The 13,532-nt window shown below is 40.4% G+C and overlaps 1 protein-coding gene across 1 annotated transcript in view; it reads right to left on the reverse strand.

The window, feature by feature from the left end:
- CMYA5 (cardiomyopathy associated 5) overlaps positions 1-13,532 on the reverse strand; it is a 46,010-nt gene that overhangs the window by 26,980 nt on the left and 5,498 nt on the right. Inside the window, exon 2 of the mRNA XM_030258581.4 lies at positions 1,703-11,885. Coding sequence (XP_030114441.4) covers positions 1,703-11,885 — 10,183 coding nt within the window. The remainder of the gene's footprint in view (positions 1-1,702; positions 11,886-13,532) is intronic.

The following is a 13,532-nucleotide window of genomic DNA, read 5'->3' on the forward strand; positions in this document are numbered from 1 at the left end:
AAAGGTTTTAAAAAATTAAAAAAAAAATGCAATAAGCATTTTGCTACCTTAATGTTTTCTCAGTATTTATGCAGAAGTAACAAGAGACATACAAATGCAGTCTCAAAGTAACCTGAGCCCTGAGTGTTAGAAATCATGTGAAACCAGGCCTGTGCTGCAGCCAGATTTAATATTGGCTTCATGTCCGTGCTCCACAGCCAAGGAGTGATGTCATGGGATGTTTGTTTGCAGCTTGACTCGCTGTAATGTGGGTATGTTTGAGGGGTGCTGGGATCTGTGAGTTTATGCTGACTTACTCGTGCCTTGTTATCACTGCTAAGTCAAACCTGAATGGCCATTTATAAAAAACAACTCTACATCTGAGCACCATGGAGATGGTTTGCAAGTACTGATAACTGAAACAGCTACATTGACTCTTACTTTTGATTTCTCTCTTCTACATATGAGGTAATATAATGTAAACACCATGAATACAAGCCCCTCTGGAATTTCAGCAAAATGGCATGAAATCTATATTCCTGTCAAATGAACATGTGCCAAAAAAGAGACCTCACATTTCATTTACTGGGGTGAGAGTAAATAGCTGGTAATCAATAAAGAATCATCTGTATGGTATGTTCACTTGTACATGAGCAGATCTGATATTGGAGAACTAAGGTATCAAATACATGTTGCTTTCACAAGCAGAACTGTGATTTAATGCATTTTCACTAGTATTTATAGCAATGGACTAGCTTACTGAAATGGAGGACATTTTATATGTCTATTGGGGGGAGCAGCTTGGATATAGTGGCAAATAGGACTTTATAAACTTTCACCTGTGCTGACACCACGATGCTATTGGCACAGATCTCAGAATGGTTTGGGTTGGAAGGGACTTTTAAAAACCATTTAGTTTCTATTTCCTTGTCATGGGCAGGGACATGTTTCATTACACCAGGTTGCTCAAAGCCCCATCCAGCCTGGCCTTGAACACTTCCAGGAGTGAGGCATCCACAACTTCTCTAGACAACCTGTTCCACTGCCACATCACACTCACTTTGAAGATTTTTTTTCCTAATTTCTAATGTAAACCTGCCCCTTTCAGTTTAAAGACATTGCCCCTTGTCCTGTCACTACGTGCCCTTGTAAAACCTTCCTCTCCATTTTGCAGATGAAAGTAAATGGAACAGAAAATAGGTTGGCACTTCAACAAAACTGTGTAGGCTGATTTGTCTAACATCTCCAATCAACCAACGCATGTAAGTAGGACAGGGAACACTTTATGATGATACCAGTCTCCACATATGGAGGTTTCTGTACCTTGTCAAGTGAAGTGAGCTGCTGTTACTGAAGTTTTATTTTCATATAAACGACATTTTTCAATTTCTCCCCCCTCATTTCAAAACCAGAACAAACTTACACAGATAAGACTGAAAGATGGAAAGTGTGCTAACAACTGCATATAAACAAGGCCATTCGAACGTCTAAATAAATTAAAATGCCAGCTTAGCAAGTCTAGGACTGCAGAGAACATCCTAATAAGTTGTTCTCCCTTCAAAATCTCCAACAGGTCTATAGGAATAGCTTTTATTTAATAGATACTGTATCTTAGCTTCACGACTGCTCTTGGAAGCCTTTCCTTGTGAAAATGCAACAGAACTGGAAAAATTAGCCTTAGTAGCTTCGCTTTTTTTTTTTTTTTTTTACCCAAATTAATTACCTTCATCTTGGTTGCAGCATCATCTAGTGTTGTGACTTCATGGTCTTTATGCTCTCCAAAAAGCTTGTCAATGGCAGATATTGGGCATTTGCAGTGGTAACAGTAAGTGTCTACTTGTGATTTCTTCAGTTCTCTTTGTGGGCTCTCAACTTGAGGAATGTTTGTTGCTGATTTTTCAGGATACATCACCACAAATCCTGAATCTTCAAGCTCAATAGGAGTTCTTTGTTCTGGCTCATTAACAAATTCGTAACTATCAGCAGCATGATCAAAGGAGTCCCTGTCTTCAAATAATAGCTCCTCATGTGTAAATTGAGATGATATTTCATCTTGCAAAAGCTCTTCTTGTGTAATCACATCATAGTCCATTGACTCAGCAAAATCCTCATAAATATCACCATGCTGCTCCTCTCTTTGCAAGTCTGGATTCTCTGTTTGCTGAATTGTAGGAACACAGGACAGATGTTCCTGAGTAAACTGATCATCTACACTGTCTTCAGTGGGAGCCCTGACATATGGAACATACTTTTCCATTTGAGGAAATGCTGTTGTATCTTGTAGTTCTTCCTGCTTAGTACTAGCTTCTTGATATGCAGCTCCCTGATAATCCACTTGATGACTGTATCTTTGTAGACTTGACTGCTCTGGTAACTCTTCAGTTCTTTCTACTGGTACATTTTCTTCTTCTCTTTGTTCAGTGATATCAGTTCCTGCACCTGAAAGAACTGTTTTGCTTCCAAAAGGAATGGCATGCGTTGGCTTGCAAATTGTTGCTTGAATGTTGCTGTCAACCTGGAATTTGTCTCTCTCTATAACAACTCTTTCTGACAGAACCTCAGTTTTGACATATTGAACATCACCAGATCCCTGCTCCTGCTTATTCTCTGAACTCCAAGCCAAAATTCCTCCACTAAAGGACTCATCTTCTGGTATCTGATCTTTCTGAGGCCCTATGGCTTTACTTGGAATTTCATCTTTAAGAATGTATTTTTCAAAATACATTCCAGTTCCATCATCTGTGTCTGAATTTCTGCTAGGAAAAGAAGCATTAGAATTACCACTTTCTTCATCAGAGGGAGTCTCATCCTTTGTCTTTTCACCTACTGCTTCTGCATAGAGGTCCTTGTATAAAAATGATAGAGCAGGGGGCTCCTCTAAAAGCTCTGGGTTAATTGCAGCAACAGTTGTAGGGAACAAGAGAGATCGTTCTAGCACTCCTTCTTCTGAATCAAAGAGTGGGGTCCCCGGTGACTTGCATTCATCTTCTACATTTGTAATGCTTTTACTGCTAGAATCAATTGATTTCTGCAGTGGTAAAGATTTTGAAGCATCTGTGTAGGATTGAATTTTGCTTTCTCCTTTTATGGTACCATAAAAGACTTCATCCAGGTCCTCAAGTAAGGAAAACTCTTCCAAAGTATCTACCTCAGTACTCTCTTCAAAAGATTTGACTTCTTCCATAGGTTCATTGGGGTCTTCTGTCACAGGAGACAATGAAATTGGTCTTTCAAATTGTGGCTTAACTGGGGATTTGTCATCAATCAATGTGTATTTTTCAAAATAATCCATATCACCAGTACCATTATTAGGATCCAACTTTGCACAATTATTGTCTTCTGGCAACGGGAGATTTTCTTGTTGAGTTTCTTCAGTTTCCTCAACATCATCCTTTTTGACCAATTCTATTAGTTCATGGCTTGCAGTCTTTTCCAATACTGAGCTTTCTGAAATTTCTGTGGTTCTTCCAGAAGTTAGGGCTCTCTGGCCATCCTCAACTGATTTTCTTCTAAATGAAGGATTTGTTTCCAAGTATTCTAATTTGTCAGGCATGTGTTTACTTTCTTCTTGATCAACAGAAGAAATATGTGTAGGTGCATGAATATTGAGTATTTCATAACCTTCTGAAATGATATTAAATAGATCTTTTTGTTCAGTAGTCTCCAGAGCACACTGACTGTCTTCTACAGCACTTGCATGTTCCATTTCTTCCTCTTCTCCTCTCAGGTAATGTTCAGGCATTTCAGACATTTTGCCTACCTCCAGATGTTGCATTGCAATTTTTGTAAGATTTAAAGTACTAGCTTCATGCTCCAGAAGTTTATCTGGACCTTGATTATCTCCTACTATAGATGGTAAATCATATCTTTGTGTTATGGGACTAGCATCTGAGGATTTCCTGGGAGGAAATTTATTTGACACTGATTCAGAACCTCTAAATGTATGTTCCTCAGTCTCTGTAGTCCCATGAACTGTAAATTCTGTGCAACTTCCAGCTGGGGATTGTTTTGATGCAAAATCAGAAGCTTCATTTGGAGTGAGCTGAATTGCTTGCATGTCTCCTTCTGCAGCCCCTATTGGACTAATTGAGGAAGCTTTCACCTGTTCTACCAGCCAGCTAGCCAGCCCAAAAGATGGAATATCTGGGTTCTGCTTTTCTTCAGAACTTGAGCTAAGGGACTTAATCTCTGCTGAGGAAAGGCTGCCCCATTCACCAGAATAATGCTGAGTTTTGTGTGTCACAGTTTCATGAACAAGGTCTGATGAAAAAGCTCCCAGATGCTTCGAGGTCTTTTGGTCTTCAAAACATTGTTGCATTTCTCCTTTAGTATAAATGTCTGAAACTTTGTCAGATTGCTTTCCAAACATGTCTGCTACATCAGATAAAGATGGTGGAATATTTTGTTTCTCTTCATCATCAGTGAGAGCCACTGGTACTGGCTTTTCAGGTTCTGACTTTCCAGGTAATTTATGTAAAGGTATAAATGACTCTGATGACACCGCTTGCTGGTCTGCTAAACCAGTCACCTTTGACTCTGTGATCACTGACCTTGGCACTGTCTGTATATCAGGTTGCATTTCTTGCTTATAGGGGGAACATCTTAGCTGGTCTGGAGACAAATACATTGTCTCCAACAAAGAAGATTCTGGCTTGTCTTGGTCTCGCACTTGAGACGTACTCTCCAAGTGCACTGTCTTTAAGCTTGCTGTTTCAGGTGAACTGAGTTTAATATTTTGCAACTGTTGCTCATTGTGTGGTGGAATTACATGTTCACACTCTGATTGTATGGGCTGGGTAATAAGTGGCTGCATATTTTGATTTTCTTGTTTGGCAAGGGACTGTGTGGGAACCAAATACTCAGAGACTGGTTTCGAATAAGGTGGAACTTCTTGCTGACATGTTTCATCATCTGAATAAAATGGAACTGAAGATTCAGACTGCAGTTTTGAAGGTACAGTCAGGTAATCCTGACTTTCTAGACGTTCTGTTTTATCTGTAGAATATGATAGATTTAGTTGTTCAGATTCTAATTGTGCAGCTGTGTGAAAGTAATGTGAAATCTGTTCTCTCTCAGAGTCAGGTAAAATTTCACATTCAGCCTCTGACTTTGCAGCTACAGGCAAATGTAGAAGACTTTCTGTATGCTCTGCTTCTTTTCTTGCAAAAAAGGACCCTGGCTGAGGCAGAGCAGTTTCTGAGTGTTCTGTTTTACAGGTGGAATAAGCTATATCTAAATGTCTGGGGGGTGAGCCTCCAGTTACAGGTGAAGACTTTGGATGTCTTTCAGAGCTTGTTTCAGAGACAGTGTGTGAAGCACACAAAGGTTCAGGCACTGTTTGTTCAGTAAGAGATGAATATGGTTGAATTTTGTGGCTGTCTGCTTCCTCAGTGGAAAATGATAAATTTTGTTTTTCAGGTTCCATCTGAGCACTTTGAGATGAGGGAGCACAAATGTCTTGCTTCTGTGAATGTCCTGCTCTCAGTGGGGCCATTTCACGCTTTTCTGCTTTGTAAGTAGGACTTAATAAATCTGATTGTTCGAAGTCTGCTTGCGCAGCTCCCTCCTCCTCGGTCCTGACAAATGTATGTGCTACAGAAGGTGTTTCTGGCTGCTCTGTTTCAATATCAGAGGACTGCAAACGAGTATGTGGCTGTTCTGGCTGGACCCCATCCCTCCACTTCGTTTCACCAGTGAAATATGGTTTCTCTGGATGCTCCAGCTGGGCAGTCTGTGGTTGATCTGCCTTGCCATAGGAATATGATAAATCTAGTGGCTTTATTATATGAGTCTCTGCTTTGCCAAGAGAATATGACAAATCTGGATGTTTTGAATTCAGCTTTTCTGGTTGCAACTGCTCTGATTTTCCTGTGGAATATGAAACATCAGAAGGTGTGAACCCTGCTTGTGCAGTGTCCTGTTTTTCTGTTTTGCCAGAGGAATACAAGAACTCTGGGAACTCCCCTTCCACTGGGAATGTATTTGGTTGCTCTTCCATGCTATGAGGACTTGAAAACACTGGTTGCTCCAATTTTAGTTGTACTATTTCCCCTGGGTGTAATGTATAGCTTCCCTTCTCCAGCTGTGCACTTTGTTTTTCTTCAGTAACAGAAGAGGACATGTCTGTGTGCAGTACTTTGCCCATGGCATCCACGACATCTGTATATTCAGACTCTGGTAGAGCAGCCCATGATGGCTTTGTTTTGACAAATGACTGTAACAAACTCTGTTCTTTCAGCTCTGGCTGAGTTGTTTTATGAGGTTCTGCTGTGCCAACAGAGAACAACAAATCTGCATATTCTGAGTTTGCTTGGGAATTTTGCAGTCCTTCTGTATTCTCCACAGAGCGCTGGAGCTCAGGGTGTTCTGCCTGCATTCCTGCATCTTTCCATTCCTCTGCTTTCTTGAGAGATGATGAAAACTCATTTGTCTTTTCTTGCTGTGGTTGAATCTTTTCTTGCTGTACTGTGCCAGTGGAATGAAATAAATCCAGGCACTCCGAATCCTCATCAGCAATTTGAGTTTGCTGTTTTTCACCGATTGAACATGATAAATCCTTTATTTCTGCCTCTGGCCGTATGATTTCATGGTGTTCTAATCTGCCAGCAGATAAATCTGAATGGTGTGATTTTGTGTTTAAAGTTTCTTGTTCTGCCTCACTGCGAGAATGACATACTTCTAAATGTCCCAATTCTGTCTGTGCTTTTTTGCCCTGTGCCTCTTTTTTGAAAGAATAACACAAGCTTGGCTTCTCCTCTCCAGCAGTTTGTCCTTGCTCTGTTGTGCCAGGCCAAGATGACAGATCTGGTATTTCTAACACTGGTTGTGTAGTTCTTTGTGGCTTTCCTTTATCAGTGGAATGCAGTGAATCAGGATGCTTTGGCTCTGCTTTTAACATTTCTCTTTGCTCAATTTTTCCACTCTGGGATGGTGCATCTGGAACTCTCTGTTTCTCCTTTGCAGCTTGTGAATGCTCTGCTCTGCTGACAGGCTGTTCCTCTTTAGAGCACTCCACAGCTGTGTGCTCCATCCCTTGTTGCTCCGCTTCCCTGGCCAGGGGTGCCAAGCTTGCATGACCTGGCTCCAGCTGTGCAGGTGGGATTTGCTCCATTTTGTCATGACCATACAATGCACCTGGCCCCTCCAATCCCAGCTGGATTGTTTCCTGCATTTTGTTGAGGGAATCTTCTAGCCCAGGGTGTTCAGGTTTCAGCTGTGATGTTTGCAGCCCTCCTACTTTGAAAACAGAGTAAGGCAAATCAGAATGTCCCTGCCCTGATTCTGCCATTTCTGTTTCCTCTGCTGTACCCACAGAAGGTGACAAATGTGAAATTTCCTCTTCTGGCTGCTCCATTTGTCCAATGGGATAAGTTTGATCTGTTTCTTGTACTCTTCGTTGTACCTCTGTGTTGTCCAATGGAGATAGCACATCAGTATGCTCCACCTCTGGTGGTATCATCTCATCATCTGGCCTATCAACAGAAAATGATAAATTTGGTTGTTCCAAGCCCTTCTGGACATACTCTGAAGTGTCCCTTTTATTGGGAGAATGTGTTAGCTTTTCTTGCTCTAACTCCTGCTTTGTGGGTTTTTGCTGCTTTTCTCTGCCAAAAGAAAGTTTTCTATGTTTTTGCTCTAATGGTGCTACTTCTTCTTGGCTTATCTCACCAGTGGAATGTGACAAATTAGGATTCTTCATTTGCCACAGTGTAGTTTCTGGATGTTTTGGCTCTATTTGTGCAGTTCCTGGAGAAGCTCTTTTTTTACCTACTTTAGGCAATTCTTGATGTTTAGACTCAAACTTTTGACTTGACTGTTCTTTCCCTTTACCAAAGGAAAAGGACGAATTTGAATATTTTGAATCCAGTTGTGAGCATGACTGATTTGGGTATTGAGATTCTACTTCCATACTTTCATCTTGTGCTGCTTCACCCAGGCTTCCTTGTGAATCCAAATGTTCTGATTTTTTCGGAGTTTCTCTCAGGGTGTATGAGAGCTCTGGATGTGCTGACTCCTGCTCCACAACATCACCCTGTTTTGATTCACCACTGTCCCATGAAACATCTGGATGTTCCATCTTTACTGGTTCAATTTCTTGTTGCTTCAAATGGAATGGTAAGGTTGAGTTTTTCAACAATTTTTCTTGCTCGTGAGAGGAATATCGCAAATCTGGAGATTCTGAAGTTATTTCCATTTCCAGTGAAGCTTCTTTTTTACTGGAAGAAGACAAAAGTGTTTGCTCCAGCTCTGGATGTACTATTTCTTGTTGCTGTGATTCATGTTGTACAATTTCCTTCTCTGCTTCTGTACTTACATAAAATGTTTTTTCTGGATATGCTGGCTCTGTTTGCATTTCTTCTTGTGTTTGTTTACTGAATGAATATGGCAAAGATGGATGGACTAACCCTGGTCGAGCTATTTCTTGCTGTGCCAAATTAATTTGGTCTATGACCTGTGGTTCCTCTTTAGCCAGGTTTTCTGAAATACCTGAATACTCTGTTTCCATTTGTACAGCTTCTTGTTGGTTTGTTTCCTGCAGTTTCACCTCTCTTTGTACTGTATCTTGTTCCAGTCTGCCAAAGGACCATGAAACATCTGGCTGGGGCACATTCAGCAGTGGTGTTTCCTGTTGCTGACTACCAGCAGTGGAACAGGAAGGAAAAGACCGCTCCTGCTCCATTTGTGTTGCTTCCCAAGGCTTTGCTCTGTCAGTCAATTGTGACCATGAAGTTCCTGACTCCACTCCTTCTTGCATCACTTCTCCAGCGATAGATAAGAAATCCCTCTTTTCTGAAACTACTTCTGTCTTTTCATGTTGCTTTTCTTCACTAATGAAACATGATGGCTCTGGACCTTCTAAGTTTCTCTGTACAGCTTCTTGTGCCATCTCTCCCTGGGAATACAGTGAATCAGTTTGTTCCAGCTTTGGTTGCAATTTTTGATGTTCTGTTTTGCCAGTAGAAGATGATGTCTCTGGCTGTTTCACCTTCAGCTGTGAAGTTTTATGTTCCTGTTCTTTTCTGGCAGAATGTGGCCAAAGTTGATGTTCTGACTGCAGTTGAGTAGTTTCTCCTTGCATTGCCATAGCAGAGGAATCCAGCTTACCTTCAGACTGTGAATCCTGCTGTACAGGCTGTGGCTGTTTTCCTTTGTCAGTTTGTGACAGTTCTTGCTCTTTTGTTTTATTAATGGGATACGGTAAATCTGAAGATGCTGTTTCCAGATACCCAATTTGTTGTATCTCAGCCCTCCCAGTGGTATCAAAATTATCTGGATGTACCAACTGGGCTTCTGTAGTGTTGTCTTTCTCTGCTTCCTCCACAAAACATGATAAATCTGAATGTACTTGTGCAAGATCTTCATTTTCTTCTTGTTTTTCTTTTTCAGCAGAATAAGACTGTTCTAGTTCAAAAGGACTGAATGCTAGGTTTTCTGTTTCTTCCCTAGAAAGAAAAACCTGATGTTCATTTTCCAGCTGTGCACTTTGCATTTCCTTGACTACTTCCTTGGTTAAAGAAGAGTCTGGATGACCAATCTCCAGCTGTGCGCTCTCTAATTCCACCATTTTTTCTCTGGAATATGATAGATGCTCAGATCTATCATAGCTGGAGACCTCTGTCTCCAGCTGTGCGCTGTGTGATTCTTCCATTTCTTCCCTGGAAAAAGAAAAATCTGGATGCTCCATCTCCAGCTGTGCACTTTCTGGTTCTTTTGTTTTTTCCTTGGAAGAAAATTCTGGTTGTTCTGTCTCCAGTTGTGATCCCCCTGATTTTTCTGTTTCTTTTGTGGAAAAAAGCAGTTCTGGATAGTCTGTATCTGGTATTGCACTCTCTGATCCCTCTGTTTCTTCCTTGGAATATGAGAAATCTGGAAGTTCTGTCTCTAGTTGTGCATTTCCTGGTTCCTCTATTTCTTCCCTGGAAAAAGAGAAGTCTGGATGCTCCATCTCTATATGTTCACCCTTCAATTCCTCTATTTCTTCCTTGTGAGAAGAGAAGTCCAGATGCTCTGTCTCCATCTGTGTTGTCTCTGATTCTCCAGTTTCTTCAGCGGCATATGAGAGGTCTGGATGCTTTATCTCCATTTGTTCACCTTCAGTTTGTTTGTTTTCTTCAATGGAAAAATCAGAGTGATCCAAATCTACTGCTTTATTTATAGCTGAAGTTTTCTGTGTTTCTTCTGTTTCTGTATGAACAGGATATGAAATGCCAAAGTATTTGGAATCGATATTTTCAGGAATTGGTGGTTTTACTTTACTTTCTTGCTTCTCTGTTTCCTGAAGTGAAAAGTCTTGTTCAGATTTTGTTTTGTTCTCCAAATGAACATTCTGAGTTTCTGAAGATGAGGTCTTTTGACCCTCTTCTCTTTCAGCTGAATACATTAGACCTGAAGTTTCTGACTCTGACAGTGCAGTTGATGATGGACACTCAGTTTCTTGCTTCTCTGTTTTATTTCCAGAATATGGTAAAAGCACATGTTCAGACTTAGACTGTGCAGCTTCTGATGACTGACGAATAATTTCTTCCTGTCTTATTTCAGTTGAAGCGGAATCGTTGGATTTAGCTGATAAAACATCAGGTAAGTGAGACTTCTCTGTTTCCCTCTCAGGATGTTCTGACATAGATTCTGTAGGCAAAATATTCTGGGAACGTGGTCTATCTAATTCACTAACAAAATCTGCTGAAACAGACTGTGGTGCAGAATTAGGCTGAACTTCCTGCTTCTTCAGTTCATCCAGATGATCTGATGCTGTCAGCGGGGATTGGTCTGGCTTCTTGTTTGCATTTTTGGCTGAGGGAAGCAGCACTTGTTTCTTGTCAGACTTGAGTGGTGTGGAGGTTGTTGACTCCGTTATTGATGTTCTTGCTGTGGCTGAATGACTTTGCTGCTCCCTGGCTTCTTCTTCATTCTTCAGTAAATGTCCTGAAACCTGATTTGGAGTCTCTAAAAGAAGTTGTTTCTCTTTTCTTTCTTTATGTTGAAGAGTTAATTCTTTCATTTTATAAGGTTCAATATTTTCAGATGAAACATGATATTTCTTAGTAAGCTGTTTTTCAAGAGGTGGTGTTGGTGAAGAAAAGTGTTGATTTGCTTGTTCTGCGAGTTGTTCTCTTTGCTTCCTTCTTCTCTCTGAAGGTGTTTCAAGAATTTTACTTCTTGCTCCCTGGAAATGTTTTGGATATGTAGAGAGTGAACCAAACTTCTGCAATCTTTCTTTTACTGATGTTTCAAGGAACTTTTCAGAATCTCCTGAAGCCGAGCTACTTCTCCGGATTCTGTTTTTCTCCAATGTTTCAGGGGCTGGCCCAGTCCCTCCAAAAATTGAGTTGAACAGCTGGATTCTAGCTTGTACTGGCCCTCCAAGAATTGGACCAACTTTTCTCAGTCTGCTCTCCCTAAATATTGATCTTATTGGAGCACGTTTTACGGGCTCTTCTGTGATATTCTCTTGATCTTCTTTGTTGTCCAACATTTCCTCATCTGTGTCTTGTGCTTCCACCTGCTCTACATTCAACATGGAGGCTTGCACATCTCCTAGAACAGTTCTTGGTTCTTGCCTCTGCATTCCAGAAGAGTCACGTTTTTTATTGCACAGGCCTCCCTTCGGTCTCGTAGCCATTGGCACCTTATTTGAAGATTTGCGTGTCCTTTTCCGAACGATCTTGCCTTCGTCCATAATAAAGATAACTTTTCCTGGAGGAGAACCTACTGGTGAACTTTCCATACTGTAAAGATCAGAAGCTGTACTAGTTTCTGAGGTCCAGGGAGTAGAACATCTGCTCGAGCTGGTTTCCCAGGTTATTCCACTGTCTTCACTTTGGCATGTTACCATAGAAAAGGAAGGGTTAGTCATGATGTACTGCAGCTTGGGTTTCACATCTTCATTTTGGATAAGATCTTTTAAACTACAAACAAAAGAATAGATAACAAAAGAAAGCTGTAGAAACACACAACAAATTATATAATTGGAGGAAAAAGCTGAATTTATTAATTAAAACAAAAATTACTTTCAAAGTTGTAAAAATACTGCATAAACATAGATTTTGAAGTGCAAGCATAAGAAAAGTCATATTTCATCTCACAACTATATTTTAGATGAATTTGTGTAAAACTGCATGTTGCAAGGTTAGTTCAATGAAGGGGAGGTGTTTAAATGATCTTGACAATGCAGGAAGAACAGTCTTTGATCTGACCTTGTTTTGCCAGTGTGACGCTGAGCTGATTCTGGGGCTATTCTCCAGCATGTGTTTATCTCACAGTATAAATTAAACCTTTCATTGAACACTTCAAAGACACTGTCAGTGTTTTAATAGCACCCACACTTGCTTTGCGCAAGTGTGAACGATTATACAATGCTCAAAGCAGTAGTCTATCCACTGGTTTGTTACTGTTTTCTCATGTATTTTATCCTCTAAGCACTCTAGATACTTAACAAAGTAATTTAGAATACATTCAACAATTAAAATATATTGACACCTCCCCAAATGAAACTGCAATGTTTCATAAAGATAGTTTTAAACCTTATGATATGTAATCAATACACCATCATATGCTGTAACCAAATCTCTCAGCTAAAATAGTAAAAAGGCTGGAGAAAGGCATTTCTGAGAAGCTTTAGGAAAGAAAACTTCAAATTCTTCAAATTCTTCAAATTAAGAGTGCAAAGATTAGCAAAAGCAATTAAAAGACACAATGTGTGGAGGGTTTAGTATTTTTAGGGTTGCAATATTTACTTAAAACAAGAAATAAAAGAGCACAGAAAAGGTAATCAAAGCTCTAATATTTCCTGAGTAGACAGTATGGAGATCACATTTGTAGCTGATGAAAAGAAAGGCAGAGTATCTGCTGGATAAGATGCAGCCTTCAGTAGAACAGAAACAGTGAAGTCTCTATTCCCATGGAAGAATGCACATCTATGGCCACACAACATCCTGCTTCCAATGAACAGAGGGAAGGGTCACTTTTCCATTGACTAGAGAAAAGCATTTCAGCTAAAGTGGAGAAAGCTAGTTACTGATCAGGGATCAGAAAAGCAGAATCCATCTGACCAGCTGCCAGAGGCTATGGCCCTACACCACACAGGTGCCAGAGATACCTGTAGGTTGCAGAGGCAGGCAGACACCACTGAGATGCAGGTGGCACCGTGCCAGAGGGTGCTGAGCACCAGTCAGAGGCAGAGGTCCTTGAAGGAGAAGAAATCAATTTTTCAGCTTCTACATCCTTCTTATATTTTGAACCTATTTTCTGCAGTACTTGGCGCAATTAAACCTTCATACAGAACAGAGTAGCACTCCCACTTGAGCTGATATTAATTAATAAGAATGGGTTGCCCTGGCCCTGCCTATGCAAAAAGCTTGAATTATATACACCATTATCTCATTTTCATGATCACAAACTTGTCACAGTTCATATTCCTCTACAGTGTGAGGAGATAGTGCTTTATACGTTTAAGACCAGAATAAGAGACCAGAATAAGAGACATCAAACATTTACTTCCAATGCATTTCTAAATGCTGCCTTTTTATGAACTGCTTACAAGATGCACAGTAGTA

This window comes from Taeniopygia guttata, chromosome Z (assembly GCF_048771995.1).
Source record: "Taeniopygia guttata chromosome Z, bTaeGut7.mat, whole genome shotgun sequence".
NCBI classification, from domain to species: domain Eukaryota; kingdom Metazoa; phylum Chordata; class Aves; order Passeriformes; family Estrildidae; genus Taeniopygia; species Taeniopygia guttata.